Source organism: Patagioenas fasciata, chromosome 1 (assembly GCF_037038585.1).
Source record: "Patagioenas fasciata isolate bPatFas1 chromosome 1, bPatFas1.hap1, whole genome shotgun sequence".
Taxonomy (NCBI): domain Eukaryota; kingdom Metazoa; phylum Chordata; class Aves; order Columbiformes; family Columbidae; genus Patagioenas; species Patagioenas fasciata.
Genome location: NC_092520.1, coordinates 127,066,983 through 127,083,762, shown reverse-complemented (window position 1 = coordinate 127,083,762; position 16,780 = coordinate 127,066,983). Strand labels below are relative to the sequence as shown.

The 16,780-nt window shown below is 40.5% G+C and overlaps 1 protein-coding gene across 4 annotated transcripts in view; it reads right to left on the bottom strand.

Moving 5' to 3' along the window:
- ATP6V1A (ATPase H+ transporting V1 subunit A) overlaps positions 1 to 16,753 on the bottom strand; it is a 30,095-nt gene extending 13,342 nt beyond the window's left edge. Inside the window, exons 1-5 of one of the 4 annotated variants that reach the window (XM_065851737.2) lie at positions 16,601 to 16,753; positions 3,698 to 3,792; positions 1,869 to 1,997; positions 951 to 1,165; positions 85 to 222 (exon numbers count right to left, since the gene is read on the bottom strand). In XM_065851737.2, coding sequence (XP_065707809.2) covers positions 85 to 222; positions 951 to 1,165; positions 1,869 to 1,997; positions 3,698 to 3,779 — 564 coding nt within the window. In that variant the 5' untranslated portion in view covers positions 3,780 to 3,792; positions 16,601 to 16,753. Of the gene's footprint in view, positions 1 to 84; positions 223 to 950; positions 1,166 to 1,868; positions 1,998 to 3,697; positions 3,793 to 6,592; positions 7,200 to 7,258; positions 8,799 to 15,924; positions 16,120 to 16,600 lie in introns of those variants that run through there. The other 3 variants (XM_071814280.1, XM_071814272.1, XM_071814268.1) reach the window with 3 other exon arrangements.
- Positions 16,754 to 16,780: the final 27 nt, after the last annotated feature.

Sequence of the window (16,780 nt, the reverse complement as noted above, 5' to 3'; positions counted from 1 at the left end):
TTTGCATCATGCAGAACAGAAAGAGTACATCAATCTATGAAAGAGACATGGAATATACCAGCATTTTCTGTTTGGGAGACTTACTGAAGTGTCATAGTTTCCTGGCGGAGCAATGTATGTAACTGTACCCCTGTTCCGTGGGGGCAGCATGATCTTGTGTTTGATAAGGGAGTTTTCATTCACCACACCATAAATATCTCCACCAGTGATGTGGCTGCCAACCTAAAATCAAAACAAGTCTATTAGTCAGAAGTGAGAACTCCAGTTTTAAAAAGAATCTTGTCAAAGAACTGTATAAAATAACTACAGCTATTAAGTCTAGCACTGTGATTACTGCCTTTATAAATGCGTTGTTACAGCACAGTAGCCCATTTACATAACTCATTACACTAACAGCACATTGCTAGCAACACTATCTGGGTTCAGGTGCCTTTGAAGCCTCAGACAGTAGCAGTTACTGACTGATGCAAGGAATTTTCCTCATTTCTTTCATGCCTCTCAGTTTAATTTGTTCAGTAGAGAAATGCAAGCATATGTTAACCTGCAAGGCTGGGGAAAAGAAGATGACTAGGGCTAAAGCCTTGACATTTTCCAGCTTTGAGGCTATCTTCACCATTCACAAAACATGTCCTGCAGTTATTCTTTTTGCTCAGGTAACACTTGTTCTTGCTAATGCTTAGTGCAATTTCACTAAGTTCTTTAGGGTTTTGTAAATACATAAAAACTTTACAAGTTTCTCATATGCAGCAACACACAGTAAGCCACATGAAGTAAATTTTGGTGATCCCTGTCCAGTCTCATACATCACTACTGCCTCCTAGCACCCTTTTTCGCAAACTTATTGCAGCATTAACCATAGCTCCCAGCAGTCACAGCCTTGGCACTCTGCTCCAGCTCCAAGCTCTGGGAGTAGAGGAACAAGAGGGGAAGACAGGCTTGTCAGAACCTACCCGCAGATTTTTGGAAGGTGTAAAGTCCCATTTGACATCTCGGCTCAAAGCTGACACATTGACACCTCTGGGGATATAGATACTTTTGGTCAGAGTGCTGATGTCCAAGAGAGGCCTCTGGATACCATCAAAAATAGCTCCCATAATGCCAGGTCCTAGTTCCACTGACAGGGGTTTGCCAGTACGGAGTACAGGATCTCCTACAGAGACACCAGCTAAAGATTTGCTGAGGAAAAGTTAATCCAGAGAAAGGGATATAGGGCAGAAGGCATCACATTCACAACATCATACTCTTAAACCACCTTTCTGAGTTTAAGGTAATATTTTTATTACTGTATTACACACAATCATTTGACAAGTATGTAGGCTTTATAATGAACACAAGTTGAAATTGCCATAGCAACAAAGTTGCTCACCCTCCAGTGAGGCAAACTAGAGGGTCAATATTTTGCTTTATGATCATTAGTTCAAGCCAGCTATACAGATAAGTTTACTGGAGTGCCAGGCAGCAGGATGACAGTGTCAGGCATTTCTTAAATCTTCAAACCTAGAAAACAGGTTTGACTGTTAAAGTCAGACAATATTATGAAATATCTAACTTTTTGCTTCAGAATTTGTTAGAGAGCACAACTTTTTTGACCTTCCTTAAAGAACTGTAATATTTAAATTAAAATGTACTTAAATTCTAAGGTATACATTAGTTCATTTTCACTTAAAAGTCTCAGTACACAGCCAAACAAGGTAAAATTTACCTCAAAACCATCAGAATTTACAAAAGATGTGCAGAACAGATGTCCTGCTGGCAGATGAAATATTGGGTGCTGGTCCCAGTAGCTTTGGTCACCATCTTCACCCTAATCACCACTGTGTTCTAGACTGTGCAGCCTGGCAGACCAAAGGGATCAGTGAAAAGGATACATGTTTCTTCATACACCTGGACTGTTGCCAGGTCACCTTCCAGTCGGATAATCTCCCCCACCAGTTCACTGTGGCCTACTCGTACCAGTTCGTACATAGCAGCACCTGCCATGTTGCACGCTGTGACCACTGTAAAAGACAGTCACACAGGTGAATGTTTTTCCTGTAGCTCAGGAAATTTATTCATCAGAAGTTAGTAAGAACTACACAGCATAAGCCTAGCATTCACCCAAATCAAAAGTGCATTCTTGATTTCACAAAAGGGATAACCTGGCTGCCACAAATCCCCATATTTCTTGTTTAAAAGCCAGAAGAAAATGTTTCCCTATACTTTTCACACTGTTCCTTTATGCTCAATAAGAGGACACTATCAGAATGTGGTAGTTCACAAACAATTCATGCCATAATTTCTCTTATCTATCTTGACAGGTTTAGGGTTTGACACGTTTAGGGTTTTAGAGATGCAGTGAACTTTGACAGACAAGTTTAATAGACACTTCCTCCTTTCAGGTAGCTGGGCCACATTCCCATCTGACTAAATTAAAACATACAAGAAAATGGCAAAAGTTCAGCAGATACCTGATAATTACATGAAAATGCTGGTCCCCAGCCACAGGTTTAAGTGACTAAAACTCCTGTCTACCTTGGTAGCATCTGGATGCTCCCATACCAATTTCCATGTGTAGATCAAGACAAGGCACCGACTAAAGGCAATACATACCATTGTATCCAGAGCAGCAGATGCCTACAAAGCTTTGAAGGAAACAATTATTTTGATATTTTATTTTGTAGAAAAGTGATGCATACCTTTGGGCAACTTAAATTAATTTTCAACACATCACGACTGTTTTAAAGCACATTTTGGGCCTGAAACCTCATAATGTTCTGAGTTAGATTTCAGCAGGTCATACAAGAGGCCCAGCTGCTTTAGGACAAAATTTATCTTCTATATTATAATATCAATTGTGCACACAGGGTTCACATATTTGCACAAAAATACATTTTCCACTGCTTATGAAAGTTGTATCCGTTTAAAATTGTTTTAAAGTATCACTTCTGTAGTTAAGGAATTGGCAGTTAAAGAACAGATATTTATTTAGGTAGACAAAAGCCAAAGGAGCTTCTTATTCATCAAATAAACTACATTAACAAAAATACATTCTATCTTTCTGTTCTCATATTCCCATTCTTAACCTCTTAAAGAGAATGCAGGAGAGAGCAGAAAAGCTGGTAGAGTCTGCACATATTCAAAAACGGTTACTGTCAGACCCTAAAGAAACTATTCAAGCTGATAAAGAAGAGTCCTCCTTCTCACACTTGCACTACCACCACACTGTGCCACCTTCCCTGACCCTTGCAATTCCTCACTGAGGTCCTCCAGCCTGTGGTGCAGTAACACAGAACAGCTTGACATTGGCAGGGGACTGAGTATTTTGGAAAGCACAGTGTCAAACTGCAATTCAGTGAGAATGGACTGTGCATCTCACATGTTTTTAGAGAAGCTTAATATGTTAGGTCTGCAGATTTCTGACCAAGTGGCTTTATCTAATCCAGAAAGTTTACAACCTTCTGTTTTTATTATTATTCTTCATCAGCCTGCTTCTGCTGATTACATCTTTAAGTATGATTAATTAGCAGTAACATCTTGTTATTATATTTCTTAATATTTTATCAGACTAAGTCAGTGATCTTCCTTAAAAAGCCCTCTCACAAAAACAGAAAAAGCCCCACCCAGAGTTCTACTATACTTCTCCACTTTCAAGTGAAAAAGATCAACAAGACACTAGATGAAACAGAACCCATTATTTGCTTTACGAAATAATACCTACCAGGTCCTGAGACTCCATAAACATAGCCAACAAAAGCCTCTCTGTCCTCATCACGGATTTTTGGTAGCTTGGTGAAGTCCATTTTGCCTGTTCAACTGTATAGAAGGAATAAAAAGTCAGTTCTGAAGAATACACACGTGTATTAGCTTCGTCCCCTTCCTCCCCTCTGCGCTCTCCTTGTTTTCAGCTAGAAAGAATTCTGAACTGAAGAATTCTGAACTCATACAGCCTGGAGCACCTTAACCACAACAATTTTAAAGCTATAAAAAGTTAAAAAGTAACTCACTTAAACAAACAAAATAGCTAACAGAAACACAAGGGTAGAACATCACTCCACAGTATGTTCCACAAAATACCACTGAGTGAAACAGTCACACTCAAAAAATGCCCAAACATCCCTGGACTACTTTCAAGCCCAATAACAGGATGCTTAAACAATGGAGAACCTCTTCTGTCTTTCATATTTTATCTACTCTTCTTCAAAACTCAGAGTTTTCCATGATTCTGAGTGATTTCCAAGCTACTATATGCAGACAGAGCAAGAGAATATTCTGGGGCTGCTCTACTGCCACCAGTCTCTAAAAGGCAATACTACAAATATTAATTGTGAAAATTCTGGGTTTTGCTATGTCAGGCTGCTGAATCAGAGTGTCCAGAGAACGAAACATACATTTTCACAAGCACCAGCACGCAAACATGCAGGCCCTCTCCATATGCCTCACAGCTACGTATTATGCATTCTTGCTCTCAGTGAAACCCATGGAGTGTTATACTAGAATTGTGCTAAATAATGGCCAGAAAACCCAACTTGCAACAGTTAAACACCAACATCTGTTGTCAGTAACTGTTTAGAGAATCTAAACAACTGGCACAAGAAAAGTTGTCTTAGAAAACAGGCCTCCTTGATCCCTGTTTGTCCTGTAATCGACAGTTGGGCTGTCCTGCTTCTGGTGCTGATAAGAATATTTAATAGTTTTGCTTTGTCAGCCCTTACCATGCTTTGCGTTACCTGGGAAACTGATTATCAGTACAGAACTGTAAGGCAAGTCTTTACTAATTTCTACTCTATCGATACATTTAGGGTACAGCACTGGTGAAAGGTACAGTAAGGTAGCCCCAGCATATAATGCTTTCTGCCTATCAACAAGTCTATCCAGCAAATCCCATGGTTCAGTAACACGAACTATGTGAGGCACCTGTTGACACTCAAGAGTCCTTGCAAGAAACTTAACCTAACCTGGCATCTTCTGCAAGGTAGCAAATTCAGAGGTACACTCAGGCTTGAATACCTGCCCTATATACAATGAGGAAGACAACTACATTGCAACCCCTTCTGCCATCACCAAAGGATGCTTTCCAGCCTGTTCTTCAGAAGCAGTAGGTAGGTGACATTTGCTATTCTTAAAATCTTATGATTGTTTTCCAGCTTTTTAATACTTTACAAATCCTCTCCCCCTTACCAACATAAATGTTTTGAAATGGTATCCCTGCTCTATAAGAAAAGGATCTCCAACGATTCCAAACTCTTGTTCATCCTGAATGAATAGCTTCTTCCAGACTCCGTGTCCTGTTGGAGTGGATTGTGTAACATGGCTACCATTGACTCATTTCACAACAGCCACCCCAACAGTTGATCATGACTCAGTCACCACCACCCTGGAGTGGAACTGCTAGCTGCTCTCAAGCTCAAAGGTTAAGTCAGATATCTGTCAGACCCCTCAACTCTCTACAACAATGGTTTATCCTTTAAGCTGCCTGTCATTTAGGCCCAGAAGATAATTTTTATTTGACTGATTATTTCTCAAAAACCTCTTCTGACAAGTAGCAAAGGGGAGGTCCTTGCAAAGCATTCTGCAGTTCCTGAGAAGCTGGTAAGAGCTGGTTCTGATCAGACTAACATAACTACCTCATTTGCTTTTAACAACTAAAACGTTGCAAAACTCAAGCACAATTACTGTTCATACAGAAAAAACAGATTGTCTCATAAATCCACCCCAAACATTTACTTAAACACACCATACAGAACAATCTCTAGAGTCCTACTACCAAAATGTTATACAGAAGCACAAAAAAGAGAGCGCTAAACCAAATTCTCATAGCTGAACTAGTGACACCGTTTAGCAGCTAGACAGTAAAAAGACCCATATGAAAGAGTCAATTTACAAAAACAAGGAAAAGCAGGAATAACACTGTCCAGTTTCAATTTAAATTAACTTTTCTTCATACCCAAAATCTGCAGGTCATTTATCTTTTAGGGACAAAAACAAGAACCTCAGAACAGTCATTCTGCCATTAAAACATCAACATCCTGACACCAGGCATGTACCTTTCTTGTTCCTGTGGCTGCTCTGCTCCCTCTCTCTTCCTACAGCCACCTTCCCAAATTACTAGACAAGCCAACTAAAAAAGTTTCCTCCACTAGGCCACCTAGCAACACATCAATAAACCGTGTCTCTGTCCTTATCTTTAGCATCTGCACCAACTGCTTTTAAACACATACCTATTAACTAGTCCAAGTGTAAAAGATGTGGTGAATTCTTCCTCACCTTTCCTCTCCTATACACCTCCAAAGTACAGAAAATCTAAAAAGCCAGTACCCACCCAGCCAAGCTGACCTCGTTTTTAAGGGGTTACAAATCTTTTAGCACTGAATACAAATTAATTTATAAAAAAAAGAAAAAATCTGTTATTTGTCACTGCACAGTTTGCTTGTGCTTACATATTAGCATTACAGATTTTCATTTGAAATGGAAAAGTCCTTGAGGGCAGAAATGCCTTACCTACATGCACTGTTAAACGTCTTCATTTTTAGTACTCAGATAAAATGAAATTCCCTAAAGCACACCAGAATTTGCTAAACATAACATCATGTGTGTGCAGACAGTATGTACTTACCAAGGAAGCCAGGGTAGCTAAGCCATTTTGGAAATCTACTGAGCTCCTGTAGCCTTTCAGAGTCCTCTTGCCAACACAGGCACAATATGCAATCCACTCCTACAAAACTCCATTAGCACATCTGCACAGGGTGTTATCTTAATTTTAATTATCTTACGAGCAAAGACGCATCTTGTACCCTTTATAACTTATAAACCGGAGATGAGGAAGAATCTTAAACAGTTCAACGATTGATTTTAAATGTGCTTCTAAGCTCTAACATGGTCATATTCTGCCTAACAGTGCCAGAAATCAAAATATTACTTGCTGCAGAACCACCTCTGACTGATACGTCAATTATTAAAGTAATTTTATAGTCAAAATTAAACAGGAAAGAGCTAATGACCAGAGTTTTCTATCTTGATTTCACCCCAGCACAGCAATCTGGCTACAGCATAACCCCAAAAAACATAACTATCATGCCTACAATGCTGGAGAAACCTGTTTTCTATTACAGTTCCCTATTTTTGCTTCAAATACTTGATCAGACCCAGAATTTACAGGACAAACTGCCTTACCACAAAGATCTCTTCAAAATTAAGACTCTAGTGAGATTTTTAGAAGGATCATTCTTACAGCAAGGAAAAAAATCCATGACTATTTTATTATATAAACACAGATTCTTACCTTCTTTTGCAGAAACAGGAACAAAAATCCACAGGACCAATGGAAGCAAAGCCAGAATTCAGCAGTTAAGCACTTAGGAAATAATTGTCCTTCTAGTGCCCCTACACAGAGGGATGAGAAAGCCTGCTGCAGAGGGGAAAGAAATTTCTGACACACAGCAGAGGCATAACCACCTGACTTGATGAGTCATCAGTCTCTCTCTCTCCCACCAGTACTGAGGATTGCCGCAATAGCAAATCAAGCCACCTAAAGCCCAGCTGAACTCCCATCTGCGCCCTTCTTACTGCACAGGACCAAGCATAAGAAATTAAAAGCAGCATTCAGTGTTCACATTAAGGAGCTCCTACAAAGCAAATAATCCCTATGTCCCAAGCAGTACATACTACTACATACAAATCCTTGAAAGAAAGATGCGCGCTTTTTGCTGGAAACCGTTTACCTACTAGTCCTCTCATGCAATAGATCCATGCCAGTGCATGCTCTGTTCTGGAAGAGCTCAACAGAACCACCATTTAACAACAGACTGCACAGGGAGGCAACGAAGACACTGCAATACTAATTGCCTGAGTATGTAGAACCAGCATTGATTCTTGTCAAAATAGCAAGTCTTGTGGGGCTCACTACTGCTAATATAAAAAACCCTTCCTCTAGGTAGTGGAGGCATTGATGCAACTGCACAACATCCAATACCTTAGCAAAGCAGGCTGATGTGCCATCTAGAGTGGCAGCTGCTAGAATGGATTGTCAAAGATTGACAGGGCCTGACATTGTCCTGTATGTTTTACAGAAGACAAGTAGCTATGGGGGCTCTCCCCCAAAAAGCTATATCAGTTGAAGAGTTACCTGCAGTCTTCACAACTTCTCAAGACTATCTTTGCAAGTTTTAGGATTAGCAATACATCAAATCAGCACAAAAGCTTAAATCATAAATGGTAAGAAATAACACATGACCAGCAATTCAGAAGTAGCGGCATTACATTAATAAGTCACCAGTGCTAGGATTCATTCTGCTGGAGTAACTTCAAGCTAAGGTAATAGATTTTACTCTATCTGGAACAGAATATAAAGTGTTTGGACTTCCTAAGGCAAAAACATTGAGTCAGAATATAAACTCTTACATTCAATATCCAGGAAAAATTAATAGGCATACACAATAAGAAGTAGCCAAATAAAGTCTTCCAAGAAAATCCCTCCTTCTCAGTAAAAACCTAGCTGTCACAGGACAGTAAAGATCATAACCTAGCCCAGACAATCAGCATCACATTTGAGTCTTGCTTTAGAATCAAGACTGTCAATATTTACTGTGTTCACCTGAGTAGGCTTTGGTACAGCGCATAAGGCCCACTGTCCAGCTGTACAAGGATGTGTTGCAAGTGCTTCATAAATAATAGAATAATGACTGCCATAGATTTACTCTAACTTGGACACTTTATACTTCCCCTTATAACAGATGACATTCTTAAGAGGAAATATTAAAAAAATACAGCACCTAAACTACTAGACAAATGCAGAAGTTCAGCAGCATTTCTGCATCTAGAGTCTGGGATATTGTCCCAAAAGAAACAGCATATCCAGAACTCTAACACAGGTCACTTGGAAGGAAAGCCAAATAGTATTCTCAAGAAATCTGCTCCTTCATACCATGCAGAGTTATAATTTTATAACACATAATAATAATAACACATCAGGGAAAATTACTCCAGATTTCTCCATCACCAAACAACAGAATTGTTGAGGTTGGAAGGCACCTTTGGAGATCAGCTAGTTCCAACTTCTCACTCAAACCAAGCTACAGCAGGCTGCTCAGGGCCATGTCCAGCTGGGTTTTGATTAGTTCCAAGGATGGAGACCACACAACTCTCCAGACAACCTTATTCCAATGTTCAGTTACACTTAAAGGAAAAAGCGTACTTATGTTTAAAGGGAATTTCCTGTATTTCAGTTTGAGCCCATTGCTGCTTCTCATTTCACCAGATAACACTGAGAAGAGTCTGTCTCCATCCTGTTTGCTCCCTCTCATTAGGTATTTATATAATTTATAGTAAGTTTCTCTGAGCCTTCTCTTCCTGAGGCTATACAAACCCAGCTCTCTCACCTTCTCCTTATATCTCCCAATGCTCAACAGTCCTTGTTGCCCTTTTTGCAACCCATTGCATTAAACCATGCCTGCCTTCTGCTGGAGAACCAGAATCAGACATAGCACTCCAGATGTGGTTTCCCCAGAGCTTAACCGAGGGGAAAAACCACCTCCTTGAACCTGCCAATAGCATTATTCCTAATGCAGCTGGGGGTCATGCTGGCTGCCTTTGTCACAAAGATACATTGACAGCTCGTGTTCAACTTCATGTCCACCAAGACCTCTAGTCCTTTTCAGCAAAGCCACTTTAGAGTCAGCCAGTCCCCAGCCTGTAGCAGGGCATGCAGTTATTCCTCCCCAGGTGCAAGACTTGGAATTTCTCTTTGTCAACGTTCATGAGATTCCTGTTAGCCTATTTTTCCAGTCTGTCAAGGTCCCTCTGCATAGCAGTATAGCCCTCTACTACATGAAAAACCTTCCAACTTTGTATCATCTGCACTCTAAGGAAAACAGGCAGGAGTCACCTCTTGTGCTCAAAACAATGATGTTCTTCTCTTCAGACAGACATTGAGAAGCTAACTGTACCAATCTTCTTGCCATAAGTGTGGAGTTACAAGTATGACTGTTTCTTAAACTCAACAATATGGACGCTCTTTCATTTAATTGTTCATACAGTTCCAGTTGCCATAGGGCACTTTTATGCTACCTCTGCTCTTAACAGGTCAGGAATCTGATCAAGTGATGCTCAGCTACATACTGTGGATCCACCTGCAACCACACAAGACAATTCATCTTTTGCACAACTTGTTTCTTGGGTACTATAAAGCTCCTTCCTCTCACATGAGGCTTGCTGCTCAGCACGTGCATGGTGTATCCAGGTGTAGTAAAAAAAAAAAGGAAATAGAATTATGCTGTCACTGTCAGTACACCACACAATGGCAACGAAGTAGGACTGTGCAACATGGCAATTCATGAAGCCCATCAAAAGATCCTGCTACCCTCTTAGTCAAAACAGATGGGGACTTAGCTGTGGGTATGGCAACACATACAAGCCTGATACTTCAAACAGACATCATACCTTGCACACAAGCTAAATGTATAAAAAATACATTTAGTACACATATAGAACATAAGAGACTCCCTTCTACCACAGAGATGAGGTGTGAAGTCTGTCCGTGCAAGAAGTACCACCACCACAAATTGTTATTCAAGCATCCAGGTTTTAATTCAGAAGCTTGGGAGATTTCTTTAGTTAGTCCAGAACAGGACTAGAAAAAAAGTTGTATTTGAACACAACCAGGAAGCCAGCAGCAGTGACAAAACTAGACAGAAAGGTTGGGAATGCATTCATTGCATAACTACTTTGAACCACTGAAGATCTGATCAGCTTAGTAGATAACCAGCCTTCTAATTTCAAATGTGGTTGCCATGTTATCCAGAGTTGGTAAAAATCATAGTTTTCTCCATTAAGATACTTCTCTCGCTACAGAAAGCCACTGTGTCTGTGTGAAAAAAAAATCTTCATCAGCTGACTGATTATATGCTACAGAGTTTTCCATAATAGGGTTTTCTACACCAATTCTTTCCTCTCAGCTCAGAAGAGTTTTCCGGTAGAGCTCTAGAAGTGGTAATGGATGAGTCTCTCCTTATTTCTTAGTTGCTACACTGCTTCAAAAGTTTCCTACTGTGAAAAATTTGCCATCCATTTCAGCCTGCTGTACATCCTTCTTCTTTGGTTTGATAGACTTTCGTACAAAAGAAACATTTAATGCAACTGAGATCCAAGCCATAACACAGAATACCAATATAATCTTAATTTCTGTGTCTCACAGCAGCCTTCTGGGTTTTTTTTGTCCTGGTCCTGTCAGCTAGCTGTAAGGGTTGAAAAGTTCTGCAGCCATTTGCTTAGCACAACAGTCATTTCCTCTAGATGAGCAACATTTTAATTAACCTCGCTAACATTACTGCAAAGCTAAAATCCACCCTTGCTTTTATGAAATAAAAGTCACTCTACTTTTAGGTGCATTTGGCATTGGTACTTGAAAGAGTTTTTGTCAGTCTAACCCTTAAGATGACAAATGTCAAAATGAGACAAGCACAAAGCTGTAAGCAATTATAGCAGCAAACATTATGATAGTTCAGTAGAGTAACTTCTGAATAGTTGAAGATTCTTATCTTAAGAGACAGAAGGTGTGCAATTTCATAAAACAACTATTGCTAGATTTGTAAGTCAAGCTCAGTTTTACATGCAGAAACATATTAGTGATACGTGCTCATTAAAACACATCGGCTCCTCTACAAGCCTCACCGCTGTCTAACCCCTTGTTGCAAAATGTAAAAGCCAAAATACTATGCACAACTTTGGAATAAGCATTTAACCATTTAATCATCACAGTTAACTTTTAGAGCAGTCTTTAAAGTTGGAATACTATGGAATCTTCAGTTTATGATGGGAGGTTTGGAGACTAGTTTAAAGAGTTGAACCAGGAGTAAGTTTGCATTAAAGTCTTTATGAAAGATCTAAAACCCCTAGCAGATAGAAGAACTCTTTTACGGCACCTTGGTATAATGAAACACATGGTTGGAATCACAACACACATACTGGCACTGGATTCCAGTAAAAGGAAAATAAGCTGAAGTTGACTTTTCCTGTACTGGAAAACTTCATCTTTATGTTTTAAAGCAAGTTAAGCCACATGTGGAGATTTTATGTTCAATTACCTAAAGTATTTACAGCTTCTTCAGAATAGCCAGAGCCTCTCCAACATACTAAATTTTAACATTGCTTAAACAACATATTTGTGATGGTTGTCTGAATATCTACCAGGTGATGCAAATTTAACTCGCAATAATGAAACCCTCAAGATTTCCAGGACCTAGAGGAAAATCACATAATAGAATTTCCTTTTTAGAAGTCCTTACCAATGTTATCTGCATTTAGCCAGAAATACCACTTTTTTTTTCCCCAAAAGAGCTGCTTTTTAATTACTTTCATAGCAAGAAACAAAAGAATTATATAGTCTAACAATGAGAAGGACCAAATATTTGTCCCACTATCTGAACTTCTTGGATGATGCAATTTCTTTGCTAGAATATTAAAGTAAAATAATTCTTCAGGCTGTTAAAGGAAACCCACATACCTGAAAGCTTTTCTCCAGCTATAATAAATGATTCTAACAAAGGCACAGTTTTTCTGTCTATAGCCTTTCCAAAACCTTTCTATCCCTCATCACACCCAACCATCCCAACCACAACAGGACCGATCTTCATGCATATGGCACAGAATGCAGACCAGCAGCACAGACATTCATACAATATATCTTTTACATAGTCTCAAACAACAAACCACTCCAGCAAGCAAGCATAGCTTATAGCATCCTGCAAACGGAACACAGCAAGGGGAACACGGTGCCTTCACGTTGCAGATTTTAGCATTTTTCTTGGGTTGATGTCTAACAGAAGGAGTTAGTGGGTTCAGCCAAAACCCACCTGTGCACCAACATTTCAACTTGGCCATGAGAATTCTTACAATATGACTGAGCTTCAACTGATTAAAAAAGACAAAGATGACTTTTACATTACAGAGATACCCCCGGGAACATCTGCAATGGTTCTATTTTTGGCAGATGTTTTAGTTTATTTAACAGTTTAGCAGGATGAGTCTTAGCTCACTGAGGTAGCAATGGTCTTCAAAATTATTCTTCTCAGGATTAAAGAGATGTCAGGCTGGTAATGCAGAAAGCACAGTGCTATAAAAATGCAGCCACAATGGCAGCTTCCCATACTAGTTTTAGTACTTCCTGATTACTTCTGATGTGAACATTTTAAGACAGTCACAACAGACTATCTAAAACGCTGTAAACTACAATAAAACTAAAGAACTGTCAACAGCCACCATGCATGTATTAGATGACTGTCAGACAAATTCTTTCTGAAGAGAATGAGCAGTGACGCTGAAATTTACTGTTACAAGAGGAGTTCATGTGTAATCAAGTTGATGAACCAAGAAAATAAAATTCAGCAGCTAAAACTGATCTTCATCTGTCATTTCATTGCATGATAGGAGTAAAGTCTATTAAACTATGACTTTCTGGATTTATCCTTATGTATCTTACCAGTTTTCAGAGTAAGTGTATGTGTATCATTTCAGTAAAGACAGGCATTATAAGGCAAAGCTTGTTATTGCAGCCATATCATATATGGAAGTCTAAAAAGTTAACAGCAAATAGTCAATCTTTCTAAGAAGTGGGGGTGCTCAACTTTGGGAGAATTTCATAAAAGCAGAAGAAATAAATGCATAGATGAAATACAGTAACCAAACTAAAAACAGTCATGAGATATGACCAAACCCAAGAATTTAGTATAAGCTTAGCTATCCACTTTCAAAGCAGAGGAAGAAGTGAACACAAAAAAAACAAAAAAATCTTTTCAGAACGTGAAAGAAGGCACAACAATGACAACCAGAAGATCCAGTCTAAGCCAGTTTTGCATGTTGGACTTTTAGGCGATTACTGGATTCACCTGTACAAAAAGATGAGGTTGAAAAGTTTAGATTAATTCTGCTTCCTCTGCTGGAGTAGATCCCTGTTTTTCTCTGTCCAGCTGGAAGGCTAAAGAAGTCACATGTTCTAAGATAGTGAGCAAGAGTGAACAAGCATGATATTCCACCGTTGACTACATCATCAGTTTTCCTTGATATAGTTCCAGTCTAAAAAAATCATGTGGATACCATTGTTCAAAGATACCTCAATATTTCCAAGTCCCAAAACCCCCGCTTTTCTTTGCGATCAATGATACAAGTATGGAGGAAAGAAAACATATTTCAATTCCAGGCAATGTAGATTTTTCTAGAAAACACAAAGAATGAAAAAGAGTGGCTATTACTCGCCAAGCAACAGCATGCAATATTTTTTGGTCAACCTAAGAGTAAACAAAGATATCAACTAAGTTTATCCTGTAATCCTTTTCCTCTTTTTAAAAGGCCAGGTATGTCCAATCAGGAACACAGCTTTAGTTCACAAGCAAGATATTTAAAAGCACGAGGGGAAAAAATGTCAGTAGAAATTTTCAGGGCTCAAGAACTCAAAGAGACAGTATTATGGTATCAAAACACAAGAGGTGAATTGTAGTGCCTCTAAATGTATCTCCAGGGGAATCATCTAGTAATTTACTGCTCTATAGCAGCTTTGGATGACAACGTGTAATACCAGCACCCACACATGTCTGAAAGACAAATGCACACAGTCACATTGGGAAAAAATTTACACAACAGAAGCACACTGAAGCCTGCGGACTTTGTAAGTGTGAACTGAAATTAATCCATACTAAGACCAAAATAAAAGCTAAACTTAAGCTAATGATGTGTAAAAATTCAGCAAGTAGTACTGACTGTTCATGGCTGAACTCCAATAGTAGCACTATCTGTAGAAAATAGTTATTGATTTGGAAAATGGAAAGGCTGCATTTACAGGAAACAAAGATCTTGTGTTACTATTGCAACACAAGACTTCAACCCCCAGTCAGTCAGCTGATGCCAGCAGTCATTTTCCAGCATTGTCTTAATTTCTCCTTCCTCATCCTCTCAGGTTGATGTCCATGATAGTTTATCATTTTTTAATGCCATGATTTGTCCTCTGATTATTGAATTAATACTATTTCTTCCCCACATAAGAGAGAAAAACTCTTTTCAAAAAGGCTTGATATAATAAACTGACAAACACAGCAAAAATAATCTGCAATATTTTTGGTAATCTGAAGACCTCTTGACATTGATCTCACTTCACATAGTCTTCAGTAGAAAATAATAAAGTGTAGATACTATTAAATATTTATGCTTGCTACTCATCAAAAAGTAATGTATAGACGAGCCAAACATTCAGCTGCTGCAGACCTGCAGAGTGCCAAAGTCTGCACAAATACAGCAGCTTAAAATATGTTGAGGATCTGTCAGTTATTCAAACTTCTATTTGCAAATGCCAATTTACGCTTTGCGTGTTCTTGCTGGGGTGCTACAAATGGATGGGCTTCTAACCACCTCAAGCACGCTGTCAGCAGGTTTTCTCCTTTTCCACTTCATCAAGTAGTATTAGCATTTGAAATACCGTGCTAGATCAAATAGCCAATGTACTTTGCTAAAGTATTGTGTTACAATGAATAAAACTATCACCAAATTGCTTTTATTCCTAGCTGGAATGTAAAGTCTGACAAAACTAGTAAAATTTGGAAGAAATCACTTTGGGCAACTGCATTGAATGGATAGATCTTAATACATGCACGTCACACTTTGAAGTCACAGCTACCTGTAATGTGTATAAATTCAGAACCCAGTCATGCAAAATTTCTTTCTCGCCTTTAAGTGAATTTTATGTGTTTGGAACACCTCATCTACATTAGAATTTTGTCATTGCTTACACTCATAGGAAACACATTTGATTCGCCATTGGTATTTTCAACTACAAAATAACAGGTACGCCCTTTTGCTATGGAAGAGTTGTGGTCAGAAGCCAGTAGCAGCGTTCCTGTTCATGCCCTGCAGTGAATGAGCAGCAAGGTTTACAGCCAAGGCACAGAAAGATTCTGTTCCACTCACCCAAGGCAGTGGAGTGACCCGACACAGAAACCCAGCCACTGTCATCTCTTTGTCACGGGTTCTGCAGACTCTCGTTGGTCACCTTTCAGAGCGCCCAGCAGGTTTCTTAGTCGGGGAAAAACCTACTCAGGGGACTGATTCGCTTTCCAGGCCTTTTGTCCCCGAGGAACAGGACCGGGAGGAGCACGGCCGCCGTCAGCGGGCTCTCCCGCTGGGGATCGGCTCCATGCGGACAACGGCACGCAGCACAGAGCCTTACTGGCTTCGGTCGGAGCCGAACAGGCAGCAGGCACGGCCGCCCTCCGCGCAGCCTTCTGCTCTCACGGCGCCCCTGGGGCGGGAGATGAAGGCCAGCAGCCCAGAATCCCGGTCGTCGCCAAGCAGACACCCGCTCTGCACGGCACTCCACGGGCCCTGCCGCCTCCTCTCCCCACCCCGCAGTGCGCCGCGAGGCAGGGGCGGCCATTGGGGACCGTGCGAGCTCCCTCAGAGGGCGGCTCCGCGAGGCGACCGCCGCCCCTCCCAGCAGGTAACGGCCGAGAGGGAGAATGAAGACGATCCCCGCTCCTCTTAAGCCCGACACGCCGGGTGGAAGGGAGGGCAGGTGCCGGGCGCGCCTCGGGAAAAGAGGGAGCAGCAGAACAGGACTAGGAAAAAGGAAGGCGAGACGCCTCACCTACGGCCGGCGCCGGCACACCCGCAGCGCTTCTCTCTCCCGCAGCGGCAGCACTGGATCAGCTGATGCCGGCCCCCGCGCGCATGCGCCTGACGGCCCACGCCGGAAGCGCTTCGCGAGAGCCTGCGTCCCCGCGCCCAGATCCGGGCGGAGCTTTATCCCGGCGTCCGGGCTGCGCTT